Here is a 20537-nt window from a genome sequence, read left to right on the forward strand (position 1 = left end):
GAGTCCCAAGGGCGCAGGCTCAGCAAGGCCCGTTCTCATGCTCTCTGGCCCAGGAGGAGTGATTCTCCATCTGGCAGGCCCAACTGCGGTGCTGGGACAGGGACATGAGCAGAGGCCACAGGAGGAGAGAGGGAGGTTGTGGGGGGAGCTCGGAGAAGCCCATGGTAACCGGGCGGGGGGAGGAAAAACAACCACACAGTGTTATTGTTACAGAACCATTAAATACAACTTATACACAAGCTGGGCGGTGTCGGCAGGGCAGGGAGAGTGCGAGAGGGTCAGGGGTGAGCAGTCCGGGCTCGGTCCTGGAGGGGGCTGAGGCTGCCATCGTGGGAGGGGCTGGGCTGGCGGAGGCCGGGCTGCCTGTGGAGGCCTTGAAGCTTTGCCAGCAGCTCCTGGATGAAGTCCTGAGACAGGGCGGGGGAGCTGAGAACATGGGAACATCGCCGGGGCACCCCCTGCCCCTGTCCAGCCCAGTCCCTGACCTGGGCACCTCCTCCTGTTCTCTGATTGTGGGGTTGGGGGAGTTAGGGCTGGAGGCTATAGACATAGAGAGAAAAGTGAGCTGGGAGAAAGACAGAGCTGGGGAAAGAGCAATGGGAGGAATGGAGAGAAAGAGCTAGGAAGACAGATAGAGATCCAAGGAGACAGATAGGGAGTGGGGGAGGGGGAGAAACAGATACAGACAGAAAGAGAGAGACGTGTAGAGATAGAGACAGACAGAGACATAGGGACAGAGAAAGAAACACAGACACGTGGAGACAGGTCCCCAGAGATAGATCCAGGGCGAACAGAAACGCAATGACGTTTGTCCCTCAGAGCTAGTTGGAGAAACATGAATAGTTTTCCCTTTTAAAGCAGGGAAGGAAGTGGGAGGGGTTGGGCCACTCAGCTTCAGGGCCTGGGAAGATGGAGGGCCCCCAGAGGTGGGGAAGGGAGCCTGGGGTGGCAGAGGCAGTGACAGGGGAGAAGGACAGAGGGAGACTGAACCTGAAGGTTGGCGGCCAAAGGACAGGCACGGGAGAGACAGAAATAAGACAGATGGGGGAGGACAGAATGGAGCCCCCTCGGCAGGTGGGGGAGAGGGGGAGAGAGACAAGGAGGAGGACAAAAGATACCCCTGCAGACCAGAAAGAGCTGCAGAGGGTGGGGGAGGGGGTTCCCCAGAGACCCTTCTGCCTGTCCCAGGCACGGTCAGCTTCTTCCTACTCCCCCATCAGAGAACTTGGGGCCAGAACAGGGCCCATAATGAGGGACAGAAAACTCACCTCGACAGGTTTCCCACACGACTTCAGGAGTCCCTAAAACCCCCAACCAAAAACAAAACAAAACAAAACAAAACAAAACAGTAAATGACTAACAGCTACTCCCCTCCAGCCCCTTCCCTTTCCCAAAAAGCCCCAGCAGCAAGACAAATGGAAGTCAGACTCCAGGGTGGACTGCCTACCAAGCTTCAAGAGAGGAACAGAGCCCAAGGGGCATGTGAAGTGACTCAGGGCAGGGGTGAGTCACTAGATCCAGAGAGGGCGAGAGGGTCACACAGCACTTCTCTCCTCTAAAAAGGCATACACCATAAGCAAGGCCATGGCTGCCAAACTGCCTGGGTTCGATGCCCAGCTCTGCTCCTTCTGAGCTGTGTGACACTGGGCAAGGGATTCAACCTCTCTGGGCCTCATTTTCCTCATGGGGAAAATGGAGCTCACACTAGCGACTGCTTTGGAGGGTTTTGTGAGGGTTAAATGAGTGAATACATGTAAAGCCATCACACCAGTGCCCGGCATCTAGTGAGCACTCAGTAAACATGTGAACTATTGCTATTATTTTTAGGGAGGTGCAAAGTGGGGAGCTGGGGGACACTTCCCCGCCACCTACCTGGATTTTCCGGCTTCTCTCCTCTTCACTCTCTAACTCCAACAATTCGTCAATGTTGATCTCGTCGGGCATGTCTGCCTCCTAGAGCCAGGGAGAGAGGGGTGCCTAGGATCGCCTTCCCTCCCTCCCTCGCCTTTGTCCAGGGCTCTGCAGGAGCCCCACCGGCCCCAGGGCCCAGCTGGCGGGTTCTGGAGCATTCATGTGGCAGTCAGGGATGGCACTGCCAAGGCAGGACATCTGGGTGTTGGGGGGGAGGGGTGACAGATGGGCTGATAGAGCCCCAGGGCCCTGTACCAGCCCGATGCCTGGGCGCATGGGCCCCGGGAGCCTCGGGGCTGGCACGGGTCTCTCGCCTTGGCTCCAGTTCCCACAGAGGAAAACAGGCCTAGTGGAGTCCTGGAATGTCAGATTCTGGGATTCAGGAGAGGGGCTGGCTTCTGCCCTTTCAAGGAGAAGTCTTAGCACTAGGTGTGGGGGAGGAGAGGCTGGCAGCCAGCAGCCAGCTGGGGCGGCCCCTTCCCCCAGGGGACAGGAAGGGAGGGGACCACTTGGGCCAGCCCCTGGGGGGCCAAAATGCAGCCTGATGAGACCGGAGGGAGGACCACTGAGGCCCCTCAAGGTGGGTGGGTGGGATGAGTCATGAGCTCAACTCAGCTGCTTAGAGTGGGGCGCTTAGTGTGGCCTCTACAGGCAGTGGCCCAAGCGCAGGCTGGCTCAGTCACCCTGCTGGGAACAGGACCCAGCTGTCCCCAGCTGTTGAGGGAGCAAGAGAGCCTTGGGGTCATGAATCCTTTCCTCCCCAACCCAAAGTCCGGCTGTCGGCTTCAGGCCTGGGGCTTCAGGGCTGGATGGTCCTGGTTCATGTGTGATGAAGAGGCTTCAGCAAGGGGGTGTGTGAGTCTCTGCCAGGGCTACTGCCTGGTGCCAAGGGCCCGGGGCTGGTTGAGCAGGCAGAGGGACCCGGCATCGTGCAGTGGCTTCATATAGTGGTCTATGGTCCTGCAGGTGTGAGGTGTGTGGCTCTGGCTTGGGTGCGTGACACATCAGCATGTGTCCACAGTCAGCTGTGGGGCCCACCACCCAAGCATGGCCTCATAGATGACACCTGCCACTAGCAACCAGATTGGTTCACCGGTATGGGCCCAGGTCTGAGTCTGAGAACAGAGGGACTGCATGTCACTGTGGGGGAGGGCCATGCCTTCCACCACTGCTGCGCCATGAAGAGGACTCGTGGGTCCTGTGTACACTGCAGCATACAGATGTCACAGAAGGCCCAGAGCAATGGCTCACACCTGTAATCCTGACATTTGGGGAGCCCAACAAGAGAGAATTACTTGAGCCCAGGAGTTCAAGACCAGCCTGGGCAACATAGCGAGATAGTGAGGCCCGATCTCTTTTTCTTTCTTTTTTTTTTTTTTTTTTTTTTGAGATGGAGTCTCGCTCTGTCGCCCAGGCTGGAGTGCAGTGGCCGGATCTCAGCTCACTGCAACCTCAGCCTCCCAAGTTCAAGTGATTCTCCTGCCTCAGCCTCCCTAGTCACTAGATTACAGGCGCCCACCACCATACCCGGCTAATTTTTGTATTTGTAGTAGAGATGGAGTTTCACCATGTTGGCCAGGCTAGTCTTGAACTCCTGACCTCAAGTGATCTGCCCACCTCAGCCTCCCAAAGTTCTGGGATTACAGGTGTGAGACACCGTGCTCGGCCAGTAAGGCCCCACCTCTAAGGAAAAGAAAAAAGAAGTCACTGAAAGTGTGACTTCAAGCAGAAGCTCAAGTGATGACGTACCTGTGTCTGTCATGGAGCTACGGCTTAGGCTCTTGTGTGCCTATGAACAGCAGTGGGTTCTGCAGTTGTATGTCTGCCTGTTCCTATAGCTTACAGTTTTATGTCTGGGTGTAGTTATAAACTCTGTTGGGCTTTGTTTGTTTTTGAGACACGGTCTCACTCTGTTGCCCAGGCTGGAGTGCAGTGGCGCAATCTTGGTTCACTGCAACCTTGGCCTCCCAGGCTCAAGCAATCCTCCCACCTCAGCCTCCCGAGGAGCTGAGATTACAGGTGTGTGTGTGCCACCACGCCCGGCTATGTTTTAATATTTTTGGTAGAGACAGGTTTTTCCCATGTTGCCCAGGCTGGTCTTGAACTCCTGACGTCAAGCAATCCTCCCGCCCCGGCCTCACAAAGTGCTGGGATGACAGGCGTGAGCCACTATGCTGGGCCAATTTCTGTTGTTTTATGTCTTTGAGTGGCTGTGGATCAGCGCTTATGCTTGCAGGTGGTCATAGTTTTTTCTTTAGGAGATAGGAAGGGCCGTAACTTGAGTCATTTTGTGTTCCAATGGGGTTGTGCTGTATCTGCCTACGGCTGTGGCCCACGCCGCTGTGTCTGAGGGTGGCTGTGGCTGTAGCACATGTTGAACTGTAGGTGACCCTCCACCAACCGCCACCCCCCCGCGCCCGCTTGTGTCCTTGTGGGTTTGTGCATGGCTGTTACTTCTGTGTTGTGTCCGTGAGCTGCTAGAGCTTCCTTCACTGTGCACATCTGTGTCTGCTTTTGCTTCCTTTACCGTGGGTCTCTGTGTGGCTGTATCTCCCCTGTCACTATGTCTATGTTTGGCTTTATGACACCCCCCTTCCCCCACTCTTTCTCCAGATGTGGTGGTTCCAGCTCAACTTAGCCTCCTCCCTCCTCATATGCTAAACTCCTGGCTCTCCCCAGGCATTTGGACACATCTCTGGAGACTCAGGTGTTTGTATGTTGCTCTCGGTGTGTCCACAAGCACAATGCCATAGGGCACGGACAGGGCCAGGCCAGTGAGTGCCCAGCCCTGGGGCACTCGTCCTCTTGTGCAGACCAGGCTGACCGTGCACCAGCGAGTGAGCACCGAGACCCCAAGGGCGTGGGATCTCCGCGCCCGGGCTCCATCTGTCCCCTACCACTCCCGAGCCCTCCCCGGGCTCACCATGCCGCTGTACAGCTCCTCCAGGCGCCCGTCGATCCACTTCTCCACGTCCAGCCGTCGCTGCAGCTCCCGCCGGTCATACTTGACGGTGACGCGCGCGTGCCGCTTCTGCAGCCCCCCGGGACTGCCCCCTGGCCCACGGGCCCGCGACGGAGACTGCAGCTTGCTCAGCACGCGCTTGCCCAGCCGCTGAGCTGCCATCGCGCTGCTGGCCCCAGCCCGGTCCCGCGCTGTGCGCCTTCGCCTAGCGCCCGGGGTGCTTCTTACGGGCCGGGGCGGGGCTGGCCGGGGGCGGGGGCTCGGGCTCGCCTGGAGGTCGGCCCCGCCCCGGCCGCCTCGGGCCTCAGTTTCTCCGTCTGCAACGCGAGAGTAGGCCTCTGCGCCGGCTTGAGGCACGCAGTCGTGCGGGATCCAGGTATGGGCGGGGACCCAGAACCTCAGGCGGGTCCCTGCGTCGGGGGCTCCGGGGCCTGGATCCCGTGGGGCGGGGGCCCGGGACAGACACTCGGGACCCGGCCTGTCTGCGCCCTCTGGCGGTGGCAGGGGTGGTGCGGGAGCGCCTGCGCCACCATCGCTGTAGAAGGTCCAGCAATCACTTGTTCCTTCGTTCATTCATTCACTCATCCATCCATTTGTTCACTCATTCCGTTTAACGAATTTATTTTTTGAATCGGTGTCTCTCTTTGTCGCCCAGGCTGGAGTGCAGTGGCGCGATCTCGGCTCATCGCAACGTCAGCCTCCCAGGTTCAAGCGATTCTCCTGCCTCAGCCTCCGAAGTAGCTGGGATTACAGGGATGCACCACCACACCCAGCTAATTTTTGTATTTTTAGTAGAGACGGGGTTTCACCATGTTGCCCAGGCTGGTCTCAAACTCTTGACCTCAGGTGATCTGCCTGCCTCCGCCTCCCAAAGTGTGGGGATTATAGGCGTGAGCCACTGCCCCTGGCCCCATTCAACGAATATCTATTAAGTATCCACTCTGTACAAGACACTGCTCTACGCTCCAGGGATACAGCAAGGAACAAAACAGACAAGCCCAGTCCCACGCAGTTGACAGCTGTAGCCGGGACACACGAGAAACACAGTAAGCATGGTATTATACAGTTTATTATCATATAAGTGCTTTGGAGAAATAGAAAGCAGAAAAGGACAAATGGAGTGACGGTAGGGTTGCAATTTTATCGAGGGTGGCCAGGGAAGTCCCTTACTTCAAAATAGTTGTCCCACTTCTAATTATAAGCAGCAAGAATTATACTTTAAAATTTAAATGTGGCTGGGTACAGTGGCTCACGTCTGTAATCCCAGAACTTTGGAAGGCCAAGGCGGGTGGATCACGAGGTCAGGAGTTCAAGACCAGCCTGGCCAACATGCTGAGGCCCCATCTCTCTAAAAATACAAAAGTTATCTGGGCGTGGTGGCACGTGCCTGTAATTCCAGCTACTCGGGAGGCTGAGGCAGGAGAATCGCTTCAACCCGGGAGGCGGAGGTTGCGGTGAGCCAAGATAGCACCATTGCACTCCAGCCTGGGCAACAAGATCGAGACTCTATCTCAAAATAAATAAGTTAAATTAAATACAATAATAATAAATAATTGTTTATTTATTATTGGTGGTTCATGCCTGTAATCCCAGCACTCTGAGAGGCCGAGGTGGGCAGATCACCAGGTCCGGAATTAGAGACCAGCCTGGCCAACATGGTAAAATCCCATCTCTACTAAAAATACAAAAAAAAAAAAAAAATAGCCAGGTGTGGTAGTGTGCACCTGTAATTGCAGCTACTGGGGAGGCTCAGGCAGAAGAATTGCTTGAACCCAGGAGGCGGAGGTTGCGGTGAGCCGAGATGGTGCCACTGCACTCCAGCCTGGGTGACAGAGCAAGACACCATCTCAAAAAAAAAAAAAAAAGCGCGGTGGCTCAAGCCTGTAATCCCAGCACTTTGGGAGGCCGAGACGGGCGGATCACGAGGTCAGGAGATCGAAACCATCCTGGCTAACACGGTGAAACCCCGTCTCTATTAAGAAATACAAAAAAAAACTAGCCGGGCGAGGTGGCGGGCGCCTGTAGTCCCAGCTACTCGGGAGGCTGAGGCAGGAGAATGGCGTGAACCCGGGAGGCGGAGCTTGCAGTGAGCTGAGATCCGGCCACTGCACTCCAGCCTGGGCGACAGAGCGAGACTCCGTCTCAAAAAAAAAAAAAAAAAAAAAAAAAAAATTTTAGAGACAGGGTCTCACTATGTTGCCTAGGCTGTTCTCCAATTCCTGAGCTCAAGCAATCCTCCCACCTTGGCCTCCCAAGGTGCTAGGATTATAGGCATGAGCCACCTCACCCCACCAATCAGCCAAAATGTAAAACTTTTGAGTTTCTTTTTTTTTTTTTTTTTTTTTTTTTTTGAGACGGAGTCTCACGCTGTTGCCCAGGCTGGAGTGCAGTGGCGCGATCTCGGCTCACTGCAAGCTCCGCCTCCCGGGTTCCCGCCATTCTCCTGCCTCAGCCTCCTGAGTGGCTGGAACTACAGGCGCCCGCCACCGCGCCCGGCTAATTTTTTGTATTTTTAGTAGAGACGGGGTTTCACTGTGGTCTCGATCTCCTGACCTTGTGATCCACCCGCCTCGGCCTCCCAAAGTGCTGGGATTACAGGCTTGAGCCACCGCGCCCGGCCAAACTTTTGAGTTTCAAAGAACATCACCAAGAAAGTGAAGAGACAACTCATAGAATGGTAGAAAAAAAATAGCAATCATGTAACTCATAAGGTGTTGGGATGAGCCACCACACCGGGCTGAACTGTACACTTTAAAAAGGTGAATTGGGCCGGGCACAGTGACTCATGCCTGTAATCCCAGCACTTTGGGAGGCCGAGGCGGGTGGATCATGCGAGGTCAAGAGTTAGAGACCAACCTGGCTAACATGGTGAAACCCTGTCTCTACTAAAAATACAAAAATTAGCTGGGCATGGTGGCATATGCCTGTAATCCCAGCTACTTGGGAGGCTGAGGCAGGAGAATTGCTTGAACCCAGGAGGGGGATGTTGCAGTGAGCCGAGATCACACCATCGCACTCCAGCCTGGGCAACAAGAGTGAAACTCCATCTGTAAATAAATAAATAAATAAATAAAAAAGGATGAGTTGTATGGTATGTGAGTTATCTCTCAATAAAGCTGGGTTTTTGTTTGTTTTTTTTTTTGAGATAGAGTCTCACACTGTTGGCGAGGCTGGAGTACAATGGCACAATCTCAGCTCACTGCAACCTCTGCCTCCTGGGGCAAGCAATTCTCCTGCCTCAGCCTCCCCAGTAGCTGGGATTACAGGGGTGTGCCACCATGCCTGGCTAATTTTTGTATTTTTAGTAGAGACGGGGTTTCACCATGTTGGCCAGGCTGTTCTTGAACTCCTGACCTCAGGTAATCCACCCACCTCGGCCTTCCAAAGTGCTGGGATTTCAGGTGTGAGCCACCATGCCAGGCCTCAATAAAGCTTTTTATTTTTTTTTTTTTTTTTGAGGCAGAGTCTCGCTCTGTCGCCCAGGCCGGAGTGCGGTGGCCGGATCTCAGCTCACTGCAAGCTCCGCCTCCCAGGTTTACGCCATTCTCCTGCCTCAGTCTCTGGAGTAGCTGGGACTACAGACGCCCACCACCTCGCCCGGCTAGTTTTTTGTATTTTTTTAGTAGAGACGTGTTAGCCAGGATGGTCTCGATCTCTTGACCTCGTGATCCGCCCATCTCGGCCTCCCAAAGTGCTGGGATTACAGGCTTGAGCCACCGCACCCAGTCAAGCTGTTTTATTTCTAAATTAAAAACAGGCCAGGCGCCATGGCTCACGTCTGTAATCCCAGCACTTTGGGAGGCTGAGGTGAGTGGATCATCTGAGGTCAGGAATTTGAGACCAGTCTGGCCAACATGGCGAACCCCTGTCTCTACTAAAAATGCAAAAAAATTAGCCAAGCATGGTGGTGCACCCCTGTAATCCCAGCTATTCGGGAGGCTGAGGTGGGAGAATTGCTTGAACCTGGGAGGCAGAGGCTGCAGTGAGCTGAGCTCGCACCATCACACTCCAGCCTGGGCGACAGAGCAAGACCCCATCTCTAAAAAAATAAAAATAAAAAACAACTATCCATAGCTCCCCATGGCCCTCAGTCTAAAGGACAAACTCCTTGGTTTAGCAGTCCCAGCTCTGCCAGGGACAGTCCCATTTCAGTACCTTTCACTCCCAGTTCCCTCTACCAAGAAAGTTCTTCCCTAGAACATCAGCAGGGCTCACTCCTTCACCTCCCTCCAATGTCACTGTTCAGTGAGGTCTTCCCTGGCCACGCTATTTCACGCTGCAACTCTCGTGCCCCTCACCCAGCTCTGTTTGATACATAACACTTACCACTTTCTAACATTTGAGATATATTTTTTTTCTTTTTTTTTTTTTTTTTTTTTTTGAGACGGAGTCTCACTCTGTCGCCCAGGCTGGAGTGCAGTGGCCGGATCTCAGCTCACTGCAAGCTTCACCTCCCGGGTTCACGCCATTCTCCTGCCTCAGCCTCCCGAGTAGCTGGGACTACAGGCGCCCGCCACCTCGCCCGGCTAGTTTTTTGTATTTTTTTAGTAGAGACGGGGTTTCACCGTGTTCGCCAGGATGGTCTCGATCTCCTGACCTCGTGATCCGCCCGTCTCGGCCTCCCAAAGTGCTGGGATTACAGGCTTGAGCCACCGCGCCCGGCTTCTTTTTTTTTTTTTTTTGAGATGGAGTCTCACTCTGTCGCCCCAGGCTGGAGTGCAGTATTGTGATCTCGGCTCACTGCAACCTCCGTCTCCCGGGTTCAAGAGACTCTCCTGCTTCAGGCTCCTGAGTAGCTGGGACTACAGTTGTGTACCACTGCGTCTGCTTACTTTTTATATTTTCAGTAGAGACGGGGTTTCACTATGTTGGTCAGGCTGGTCTCGAACTCCTGACTTCAGATGATCTGCCCATCTTGGCCTCCCAAAGTGCTGGAATTACAGGCGTGTGCCACCACAACCGGCCTCTAACATTATATATAATGTACTCATTTAATGTATTGTCTATGCCAGGTGTGGTGGCTCACACCTGTAAACTCAACACTATAGGAGGCTGAGGCAGGAGGAGCAATTACATCCAGGAGTTCAAGACCAGCTTGGACAACACAGTGAGACCTTATCTCTACAAAAAAAAAAAAAAAAAAAAAAAGCCAGGTGCAGTGGTGCGTGCTTGTAGACCCAGTTACTCTGGAGGCTGAGTTGGGAGAATCACTTGAGCCCCGGAGATGAAGGATGCAGTGAACTGTGATCGCACCACTGCACTCCAGCCTGGGTGATAGAGTGAGACCCTGTCTCAAAAAGAAAAATGTCATATTTTCTGTTCTGTGCAGTGACAGAAAAAAAAATTATTGTCTGTTTTCCAACTAGTAGCATACCAAAGGCGGGGGGACAGGAGTGGTCTACTTTGGATACAGGCAAAAAGAAGGTGCACTATCTGTAGAGAATTTAAAAACAAAAAAAACTGACCAAGGCTGGACATGGTGGCTCACGCCTGTAATCATAGCACTTCGGGAGGCCAAGGCAGGCAGATCACCTGAGGTCAGGAGTTCAAGACCAGCCTGGCCAACATGGTGAAACCCTGTCTCCATAAAAATAGAAAAATTAGTCAGGTGTGGTGGCGCACGCCTGTAATCCCGGCTAGTTGGGAGACTGAGGCAGAAGAATCACTTGAGCCCAGGAGGTGGAGGTTGCGGTGAGCCGAGATTGTGCCATTGCACTGCAGCCTGGGCCACAGAGTGAGACTCCGTTTCAAAAACAAACAAAACAAAACTGACCAAAAGTTGGTCTGGTTTTTATTTTCCTTTGCATTGACATTTCTAAACAGTGTCAATGATAAAATAGTCTTCCCCAGGGAAGAAACAGAAACAAAAACCTTTTGGTGGCCTGCTTTCTAAACAATTGATGCAATACAAAACAGGGGGGAAAGAAAAACAATTGATGCAATTACTGTCAAGTTTGTTTTTCTTTTTTTTTTTTTTTTTTTTTTTTTTTTTTGAGACGGAGTCTCGCTCTGTCGCCGGGGCTGGAGCGCAGTGGCCGGATCTCAGCTCACTGCAAGCTCCGCCTCCCGGGTTTACGCCATTCTCCTGCCTCAGCCTCCTGTGTAGCTGGGACTACAGGCGCCCGCCACCTCGCCCGGCTAGTTTTTTGTATTTTTTTAGTAGAGACGGGGTTTCACCGTGTTCGCCAGGATGGTCTCGATCTCCTGACCTCGTGATCCGCCCGTCTCGGCCTCCCAAAGTGCTGGGATTACGGGCTTGAGCCACCGCGCCCGGCTTCTTTTTTTTTTTTTTTTTGAGACGGAGTCTCACTCAGTTGCCCAGGCTGGAGTGCAGTGGTGCGATCTTGGCTCACTGCAAGCTCCGCCTCCCGGGTTCACGCCATACTCCTGCCTCAGCCTCCCAAGTAGCTGGGACTACAGGCGCCTGCCGCCATGCCTGGCTAATTTTTTGAATTTTTAGTAGAAACGGGGTTTCACCGTGTTAGCCAGGATGGTCTCGATCTTCTGACCTCGTGATCCGCCCGCCTCGGCTTCCCAAAGTGCTGGGATTACAGGCTTGAGCCGCTGCGCCCAGCCTTTGTTTCATTTTTTGTGATGGAGTTTCGCTCTTGTTGCCTGGGCTGGAGTGCAATGGCACGATCTCAGCTCACTGCAACCTCCACCTCCCAGGTTCAAGCAATTCTCCTGCCTCAGCCTCCCGAGTAGCGTGGATTACAGGCATCTGCCACCACACCCGACTAATTTTATATTTTTAGTAGAGACAGGGTTTCCCATGTTGGTCAGGCTGGTCTTGAACTCCCAACCTCGGGTGATCCGCCCACCTCGGCCTCCCAAAGTGCTGGGATTACAAGCGTGAGCCACCACACCTGGCCTACTGTCAAGTTTCTCTTTTTTGTTTTGTTTTGTTGTTGTTGTTGTTGTTTTAGACGGAGTCTCGCTCTGTCGCCCAGGCTGGAGTGCAGTGGCACAATATCGGCTCACTGAAAACTCCGCCTCCCGGGTTCAAGCGATTCTCCTGCCTCAGCCTCCCAAGTGGCTGGGGCTACAGGCACAAGTCATCATGCCCAGCTAATTTTCGTATTTTTAGTAGAGACAGGGTTTCACTATGTTGGCCAGGCTGGTCTTGAACTCCTGACCTGGTGATCTGCCCACCTTGGCCTCCCAAAGTGCTGAGATTACAGGTGTGAGCCACCCCCGGCCTTTTCTTTTTTTTTTTTTTTTTTTTTTTTTTTTTTTTTTTTAGAACGAGTCTCGCGCTTTTGCTCAGGCTGGAGTGCAGTGGCGCAATATTGGCTCACTGCAAACTCCGCTTCCGGGGTTCAAGCGATTCTCCTGCCTCAGCCTCCTGGGTAGTTGGGACTACATGGGCCACCACCACACCCAGCTAATCTTTTGTATTTTTTTTTAGTAGAGACGGGGTTTCACAGTGTTAGCCAAGATGGTCTCCATCTACTGACCTCGTGATCCGCCTGCCTTGGTCTCCTCCCAAAGTGCTGGGATTACAGGCATGAGCCACCGCGCCCGGCCCTCCTTTTGAGTTTTTGTGTTTAAAGCTCAAAACTGGACGGAAACCCCATCTCTACAAAAAATACAAAAATTAGCTGGGTGTGGTGGCGGGTGCCTGTAATCCCAGCTACTCAGGAGGCTGAGACGGGAGAATTGCTTGAACCCGGAAGGGGGAGGCTGCAGTGAGAGCTGAGATCCCACCACTGCATTCCAGCCTGGGCAACAAGCAAAACTGTCTCAAAATAAAATAAAATGAAAGAAAGAAGAGGCCTGTGCCTTCTTCCAAGCCTCAACAGCTCAGCACATACTTCTCTGTTTTCATGCTCAAGCCTGGGTTTAGTGGGTCTGAGTGGCAGTGGGAGATTCAAGTGCTGGGAGAGACCTTTGGCCTCATATTCAGACTCCACCTTGAGTCCCATGACCTCACTGCAAGGTGAGACTTCCACTGTTTAAGGAACTCAGTTATCAAAATGTATTATTATGCTACCAGGGAGGCTGACAAGTGGGAGTGGCCCTGGCTCCTGAACACACTATTCTCTTTCCTGCCTGAAGACCTCTGCATTTGCGGTTCCTGATGCTTGGAATGTTTGTCCCTTGGCCTTTATCATCCTTCAGAGTTCATTATCAAAGCCACCCCTTACAGAGCCCTTCCTCCACCACCCAATTCAAACGATCTCATTATTTTCCATCCCAGCTCCCGATTCATTTTCTGCATAGCACTGTTAAAGTGTTTTCAGGCCTGGTGTGGTGATTCATGCCTGTAATACAACATTATTGGAGGATGAGACAGGAGGATCCCTTGAAATCAGGAGTTTGAGACCACCTTGGGCAACATAGCAAGACCCGTGTCTCCACAAAAAATTTAAAAATCAGCTGGGTGTGGTGGCTCACATCTGTAGTCCCAGCTACTTGGAAGGCTGAGGTAGGAGGATCCCTTGAGCCCAGGAGGTCAACGCTGCAGTGAGCCAAGATCATGCCATTGCACTCCAGCCTGGGCAACAAGAACAAAACTCCATCTCAAAAAAAAGAAAGAAAGAATTAAAAAAGTGTTTTCAATAATAATGCATTTATTTTGATTACCTTGTTGGCTGTCCTCTACTCGTGTGCCTGCCCCACTCCATTCCCCTTTCTAGAGTTAGCTCACGTAACTCCTCTTCCAGGAAGCCCTCTTTGACTCCCAGGCTTGGTCAGGTGTCTCCTCTGGGATTCCCCAGGGGCTTCCTTTCTCTCAATTCTGATGCTGCCTGTGCTAAGTATTTGTCTCCATATCTGTCCTGAGAACCTTGGAGCCAGGGCCCGGGGCTGTTGTTTTTGCATGGGCCTATCACCTCCTCCAGGAAGCCCTCCTTGGCCCTCTCTCAGGCTGGATGGGAAAGCTGCCTGGGCTCCCATCATGCCCTGGTTTTCTAGCGTCCCAGCCTCTGATCCCTCAGCTTGGCCTTCCCCATCACAGCTTTCATCACTTTGCGCTAAGCTTCCGCTATCACTACTCTGGGCCGTTCCTGCTCGGTGACTCAGGGACCAGTCTGGCACGGCCACCGCTGGGTCCCCAGCATTAAGCCCCGGAGCATGAGCCCAGTGAACTTTGAATTCAGGAAGGAATTCACAGGAAAGCTGCGGGGAGGCGGGCAGAAAACCACAGGCTTCCAAGAAACGCGTGTCTGCCGCCCCCTCCTCCCACCCTGAGACCAGTCCAATGGCGAAGGCCCTCCTCGGACTTCGTCACCAAGCCCACGGGAAGGGTGAAAGGTGCTCAGCGAGCAGGCGTCCCAACCCGCCAGGTTCTGTTGGAGACCAGGCTCGCGCAAGTCCCGCCTCTTCCCCCGGCACCAGGGGCGGGCCCAGGTGCGCCCAGGGCGGGGGAGTGGCCGCGCAGGTGCCGGCCCTTTGCGCCTGCGCCCTGCTCGCCCTGCCTAGCCAGGTGCGCCCCGCCCCTGCCTGCCCTGCCACCTTCGGAAGCCGCTTCCAAAGGCGTTCGCCATTGGCTCTGGCGACCCCCGTGCGTTGGGAGGTGTAGCGGGGCTCTGAACGCGCGGAGGACCGTTGAGTGTCGCAGGCGGCGAAGGTGCGAGGAGCAGACCCAGGCATCGCGCGCCGAGAAGGCCGGGTGTCCCCGCACCGAAGGTCCGGAAAGGCGACTTCCGGGGGCTTCGGCACCTGGCGGACCCTCTCGGAGCGCCGGCACCTGAACGCGAGGCGCTCCAGTGCGCGTGCGCGGCGAGGGGCTTCCCGCACCTGATCGCGAGACCCCAACGGCTGGAGGCTTGTGGCGTCGCCTGCGCGTCTCGGCGGAGCGGGCAATGGCGCAGCTGTGCGGGCTGAGGCGGGGCCGGGCGCTTCTCGCCCTGCTGGGATCGCTGCTCCTCTCTGGGGTCCTGGCGGCCGACCGAGAACGCAGCATCCACGGTGAGGGCCGGGCGGGGAGGCTGGAGGCGGGGCGCAGGGGGCAGGGGCTCGGGGGCCAATGGGGGTCTGAGCAGGGAGAAAGTGGCGGGGGAGGAAACTGGGGGCGACTTGATGGCGTTCAGTGGGTGTGGTGGAACCAGCCCTGGAGGATTGAGCCTTGAGATGAGGTTTGGTAGCCCTCGAGAGCGAAGACGGGCGGAGGAGCGAGGGTTAGGAGAGTTTCCTTCGGGTGAAGGAAGAGTCTAAGGGTATTGACCAAGAAGGCGTGGCACTGTTCCTTCCTGTGGCAGGAGCGGGGTGAGCAGCCGCACTAAAGACCTGCCTCCTCCTGGCGGTGGAATGTACCATGGCCAAAGCCCAGGGAGAGGCCAGGCCTGTGAGAGGGTGGGGGTTGGATTGGTGACCTGGTGGCCGTTTTAGACTAAGGGAAGACTACCTCACCCCTGCCTCTTTGGAGATTGGACGAGAGCCTCCCCCGAAGTTTTTGTAGTTGAGTTGCACTAGGTGCCTGAGAAGGAGGGAGCAAGAAAGGAAACAAGCGTTGGGGAAGAGGAGGCTCTGCTAAGGCGCGAGAGAGTATTGGCAGCTGGAGTTGGGTTCTTTGAATTGGTCCTTAGAAGTCGGTGGCGAATAAGGTGATTTAAACCTCTACACTCTTAAGGAAGTATGGTCTGAAAGGTCTCTTTGAACAAGTGTTGTTATAACCTTAACTGCTTCAGACAAGCACCAGCGGGTTTTGAAAAGAGCTCTCTTGAAAGAATTCATTGATTCAGCAAAACTTAACTGAGGCCCTGCTACGAGTCAGGCACTGGCGCTGGTGATAACAGTTAACTCAGACGAGCTGGGTTCCTGCATTCACAGAGCTAATATTCTAGTGAGAGAGGCAGAGCTAGTGAAGGTTTATTTTATTTTATTTTTTTGATAGAATAAAATCAAATTATGAGTCTCGCTTTGTCGCCCAGGCTGGAGTGCGGTGGCCCGATCTCGGCTCACTGCAAGCTGCGCCTCCCAGGTTCACGCCATTCTCCTGCCTCAGCCTCCGAGTAGCTAGGACTACAGGCGCACACCACCACGCCCGGCTAATTTTTTGTATTTTTAGTAGAGACGGGGTTTCACCGTGTTAGCCAGGATGGTCTCGATCTCCTGACCTCGTGATCCGCCCGCCTCGGCCTCCCAAAGTGCTGGGATTACAGGCGTGAGCCACCGCGCCGCGATATGGAAGGTTTAAAAAGCACTTGCCATGAGATTAAGTTACTGAGAATTAAATGAACCAGGTGAAGTACACCAACAGGGGGACTAAGATGTTGGGGGTGGCTTTAGCTCAGGTGGTCGGTGGAGGTCTCTGTGAGGAGGGTGACATCTGAGCTCTAACATGAAGAATGAGGAGGCAGTAGCCATACAGAGACCTGGGGGACCAGTGTCCAGTTGCAGGCAATAGAGTACAAAGGCCTTGAAGCTGGAACAAGCTTGGTTGGGTTAAGGGAAAAGACAGAACCAGCCTGGCGTGAAGGAGGCGGGGACTGGAGGAGGATGGGAGGTGGGAGAGGTAGGCTGCAGCCAGATGGCCTAGGGCTTTATAGACAGATACTGGGTGGAAAGAGAAAGCAGTCTGGATTCAGGACTAGATCTGTTAAAAAACAAAAGGCCAAGGCTGTGCGCGGTGGCTCACACCTGTAATTCCTGCACTTTGGAAGGCCAAGGTGGGCGGATCACTTGAGGTCAGGAGTTCGAGACCAGCCTGGCCAACATGGTGAAACCCGTCTCTACTACAAAATACAAAAAAATTAGCCGGGAGTGGTAGCGTGCACCTGTAATCCTATCTACTCAGGAGGCTGAGGCAGGAGAATTGCTTGAACCCGGGAGGCGGATGTTGCAGTGAGCCGAAATCGTGCCACTGCATTCTAGCCTGGGCAACAAGAGTGAAACTCCATCTCAAAAAAAAAAAATATATATATATATATAGAAGGCCGGGCAATGTGGCTCATGCCTGTAATCCCAGCACTTTGGGAGGCCGAGGTGGACAGATCACTTGAGGCCAGGAGTTCAGCACCACCCTAGGCAACATGATGAAACGCCGTCTCTACCAAAAATACAAAAATTAGCTGGGCATGGTGGTGCGCACCTGTAGTCCCTGCTACTTGGGAGGCTGAGGTAAGAAAATCGCTTGAAGCTCAGAGGCGGAGGCTGTAGTGAGCTGAGATCAAGCCACTACACAGCAGCCTGGGCAACAGAGCAAGACTCCGTCTCAAAAGAAAAAAAAGAAAAAAGAGCAGGATAGGTGTGCACCAGGTCATCACCTGTGGTAACTTCTGGGGACTGGTTAATTTCCCTATGCCCCAGGCAGGAGAAAAAAGTGAATTGGTGGGGAGAGGCTCAGCTGTAGGTGACTGGGAGTCAGGCATGCAGACGCTGACCGTTCTTGCAATCAGAACCAGAATTTGGCAGCGCTGCTGGACTTTCTCAGGTGAAGTAATTACGTTAGGATGTACCTCCCAGTTACCTGGCCTCTTGCTACCTCTGGTGCTTACTCTGAGCTCGGATGTGCCGTTTAACCTTTGAGACAGCTGGGTGCGGTGGTGAAGTTACGTGCCTTGTCCGAGGTCACTCTGCAGTAGTAATTGACAAAGCCAGGTCTCACTGCAGAGGCCTTCTCTGTTCAGAGTGGCATCCCTGACTGCTGCTGCCGGCTGGACCTACTGACCTTTCAGAAGTACTAGTGTCTGACTGGGTGAACTAATGCCCTCACTTATCACAAGTTCTGTTTGTTTGAAAGCTTGAACAGCTTAATCGGAGGCAGGAGGCAGTTTTGATTTTTTTTTTTTCTCCCTCCTTCCTGATTGCTTCTGTTTTCTCTGGAAGCGAGTCATCCACTGGGAGTGTGGTGTTGCTGAAGCTCCATGCAGTGGCTCAGGTGCTGCCGGATGAATGTCGTGGTGAGGGAGGAGTGAGCAGAGAATGTGTGAGGGAGTGAGGATGGGAGTTGGTCAAGAAATTTATTCTGTGTGAAGATGTGAGGGGGCGGAGGGCCGAGTTGGTAGGGCCAGCAGATTGTTGGAGTTGAGGTTCTGAAGGGAATGAATCAGACAGATAGGATGCAGTGGGTAGTGAGTGAGATGCATGAGAGGGAGGTTCTGAAGAGGTGGCAGTTATTGAGACAGGTCTAGGTGTGACCCTGAGAGGGAGGGGGGCGAGGGTGGGACGAGATCAGCTGGAGGTCTTGGAACCTCCAGAGAACCATCTACCTGGATATAGAAATCTCTAAGAATGATGATAAGAGCAGCGGGAGAGGTGGCAGGCCCGGAGCTAAAGTTGGGAAGGAGTAGTTGTCTGGGTTGGCAGACAACGTGCCAGGCAGGGTAGTGAATGATTTACTCTGATAATGGGCGTCTGCCAGCTGGGGGTTTTGGGAAAGGTGGAGGGAGAACAGTCCAGAAGCAGCTCCCGGGAGCAAGGAGACCTCCCTACTTGGAAGGGCCCCAGGAGGTGTGTCCTCAGAGGAGATTGCAGTTAGGTGAGAGGGTGGCAACAGTGTTCAGAGGAGAGATTGAGGACATGGAAGATTTGCCGAAGACCAGAAGAGCTAAAGTAAAGTGGCCAGTTAGGTGTAGTTCTTGCTGCCAATAACTTTGTGCCTGGCCCTGGGCATCAGAACTTGTGTTAATGGTTACTTGGCTCAAGGTCCTTTGTGTTTTTTTGTTTTGTTTTGGAGACAGAGTCTGTCATCGCCCAGGCTGGAGTGCAGTACTGCGATAACTGCAAGCTCCGCCTCCCAGGTTCACGCCATTCTCCTGCCTCAGCCTCCCAAGTAGCTGAGACTACAGGTGCCTGCCACCACGCCCGACTAATTTTTTGTATTTTTAGTAGAGACAGGGTTTCACTGTGTTAGGTTGGTTCAAGGTCCTTTGTTGATTCTTCTTGGGGATTTCCACTGGAGGCAAGCAGGGCAACACTCATTTGAGAACCTCTTCCTGCATTTTTTTTTTTTTTTTTTTTTTTGAGACAGAGTCTTGCTCTGTTACCCAGACAGGAGTGCAGTGGCGCCATCTTGGCTCACTGCAACCTCTGCCTCCTGGGTTCAAGTGATTCTCCTGCCTCATCCTCCTGAGTAGCTGGGATTACAGGTGTGCAGCACCGAGTCCAGCTAATTTTTGTATTTTTGGTTGAGATGGGATTTCAACATGTTGGCCAAGCTGGTCTCGAACTCATGACCTCAGGTGATCTGCGCACCTCAGCCTTCCAAAGTGCTGGAATTACAGGCTCGAGCCACTGGGCCTGGCCTTCTCCTGCACTTCCAAGGGATTTTCGAAATCCATGGACCTCTTGGGTTAATTACAGTGTCTCCAGAACCTTAACTGAAAGGTAAGCTTTCCAGCAGATTCCATAGACATGTTATTAGTTGCCACCCTTTCTTTACTTTCATCCACACCCCCATGGGTAGTTGTGACGCATGTTGTGGTCAGAGATAAGATGACAGAAGAGCTAAAGTAAAGCTGGTGTTGACGATCAGCTGGGAATTCTCTAAAGCAGCTTCTCACATTATTCTTATCCTCCATAGAAGGGATGCTTGTCCTACTTGCAGGCAAGGCAGTTTGGTTCCAGGGTAGCTCGAAGTCTTATTCACTGATATAGTCAGTAAATGTTTATTGAGCTCCCACCAGTTGCCAGGACTGACTCACTCAAAATAGAGCACTGAACAAAACAGACCCCCTCCCCCGTCCATGGCAGATGTGTCGTAATGAGAGGAAGACAGTACAATAAATGAACAGATGAGTGTATGTCTGGTGATGAGTGTCAGGGTTGGTGTGCTTAGCACTGAAAATGGAGGCTTCTGAGGTTCAAATGGTTGCAGTTCCTAAAGAAGATTGAGGGCCTTGCCTTCAGGTCTCCGCAGGAGACTGGCCCCTTTCCACTGGAAACATTACTTTGCACGGTCAGTATTTGAGAGCTCAGTCTGTGATGGAGAAAGCGTACTTCTCCTCTTTCACCCTACCCCCAACCTGTTTCTCATTTTACCCATCACCAGCCATTTGCAGCATGTGTGCAGAGCTTCTGTTTGCCGTGTCTGGAGACTACAGGGGAGGCTGAATGAGGGGTGATAAGCCTGTGGCTCACGTGAGGCAGAAGAGAGCCCAGCAGGAGTCACACTGAAATGACTCCATTAGCCCCAGGATGCCTTGGCCCACTGGCCGTGACTAATGTGGACATTAGAATGTAGATTCCGATGTCCTGCAAGATCCTCCTCACAAGTGTCATTTCACGGTTGTTTCTGGCAACATCTTTTTGAAAACTCCCTGTAAAGACGTGCTGATGTTGATGCTGAGGCCCAGGAACTTTGGAGTTTATTTACTTTTTGTTTGTTGGTTTTATTTTCCTTGGCAGGTGAAGTAGGAGCTAGGGTTTAGTTATTCTGAAGTTTACTTGAAATATGCTTTTTATGATTAGAAGTCATTTTAGAAATGAGGGCAAGAATTCACATGTTGTTTTACACACATGTGTTGGAGACGGAGCTCAGGGGGATTCCTGACTGGGCCCAGGGTCAGTGGCCTCAGAAGTTCCTTAATCGAAGTCCTTCACTTTTATGTAACACTGCTGGGCACAATGGCTCACGCCTGTAATCTCAGCACTTTGGGAGGCCGAGGCGGGTGGATTGCTTGACTCAGGAGTTTCAACATGGTGAAACAAAAAATACAAAAAATTAGTCAGCCTGTAGTCCCAGCTACGTGGGAGGCTGAGGTGGAAGAATTGCTTGAGT

At 53.2% G+C, this 20537-nt stretch overlaps 3 protein-coding genes across 6 annotated transcripts in view; 2 read left to right on the forward strand and 1 right to left on the reverse strand.

Moving 5' to 3' along the window:
- The window catches only part of C19H19orf33 (chromosome 19 C19orf33 homolog), a 231429-nt gene that overhangs the window by 169040 nt on the left and 41852 nt on the right, over window positions 1–20537 (forward strand). The window lies entirely within an intron of this gene.
- On the reverse strand, window positions 202–5070 carry PPP1R14A (protein phosphatase 1 regulatory inhibitor subunit 14A). Of its 2 annotated transcripts, XM_028839580.2 has the most exons (4): window positions 4835–5070; window positions 1873–1953; window positions 1269–1301; window positions 202–407 (listed from the first exon to the last, which is right to left on the reverse strand). In XM_028839580.2, the coding sequence occupies exons 1-4, from the start codon at window positions 5033–5035 to the stop codon at window positions 279–281; spliced, it is 444 nt and encodes a 147-aa protein (XP_028695413.1). In that variant the 5' UTR covers window positions 5036–5070; the 3' UTR covers window positions 202–278. The 2 variants fall into 2 exon arrangements, with proteins under 2 accessions (XP_028695413.1, XP_077838744.1); XM_077982618.1 differs by lacking the exon at window positions 1873–1953.
- SPINT2 (serine peptidase inhibitor, Kunitz type 2) overlaps window positions 14124–20537 on the forward strand; it is a 33995-nt gene continuing 27581 nt past the window's right edge. Inside the window, exon 1 of one of the 3 annotated variants that reach the window (XM_077976476.1) lies at window positions 14124–14785. In XM_077976476.1, the coding sequence (XP_077832602.1) occupies window positions 14680–14785 (106 nt within the window). In that variant the 5' untranslated portion in view covers window positions 14124–14679. 3 annotated transcript variants of the gene reach the window in all.

This window comes from Macaca mulatta, chromosome 19, assembly GCF_049350105.2.
Source record: "Macaca mulatta isolate MMU2019108-1 chromosome 19, T2T-MMU8v2.0, whole genome shotgun sequence".
Lineage (NCBI taxonomy): Eukaryota > Metazoa > Chordata > Mammalia > Primates > Cercopithecidae > Macaca > Macaca mulatta.

What these genes read in the sequence shown, in the direction of transcription:
- PPP1R14A (XM_028839580.2), bottom strand. Translation starts at nt 5,035, where the DNA reads ATGGCAGCTCAGCGGCTGGGCAAGCGCGTGCTGAGCAAGCTGCAGTCT. An exon ending in AGGAGCTGTACAGCGGCATG is followed by an intron (nt 1,954 to 4,834) that starts GTGAGCCCGGGG and finishes CCCTGGCTCTAG; the next exon opens with GAGGCAGACATGCCCGACGA. An exon ending in CGTGTGGGAAACCTGTCGAG is followed by an intron (nt 408 to 1,268) that starts GTGAGTTTTCTG and finishes GCCCTGTCTCAG; the next exon opens with GACTTCATCCAGGAGCTGCT.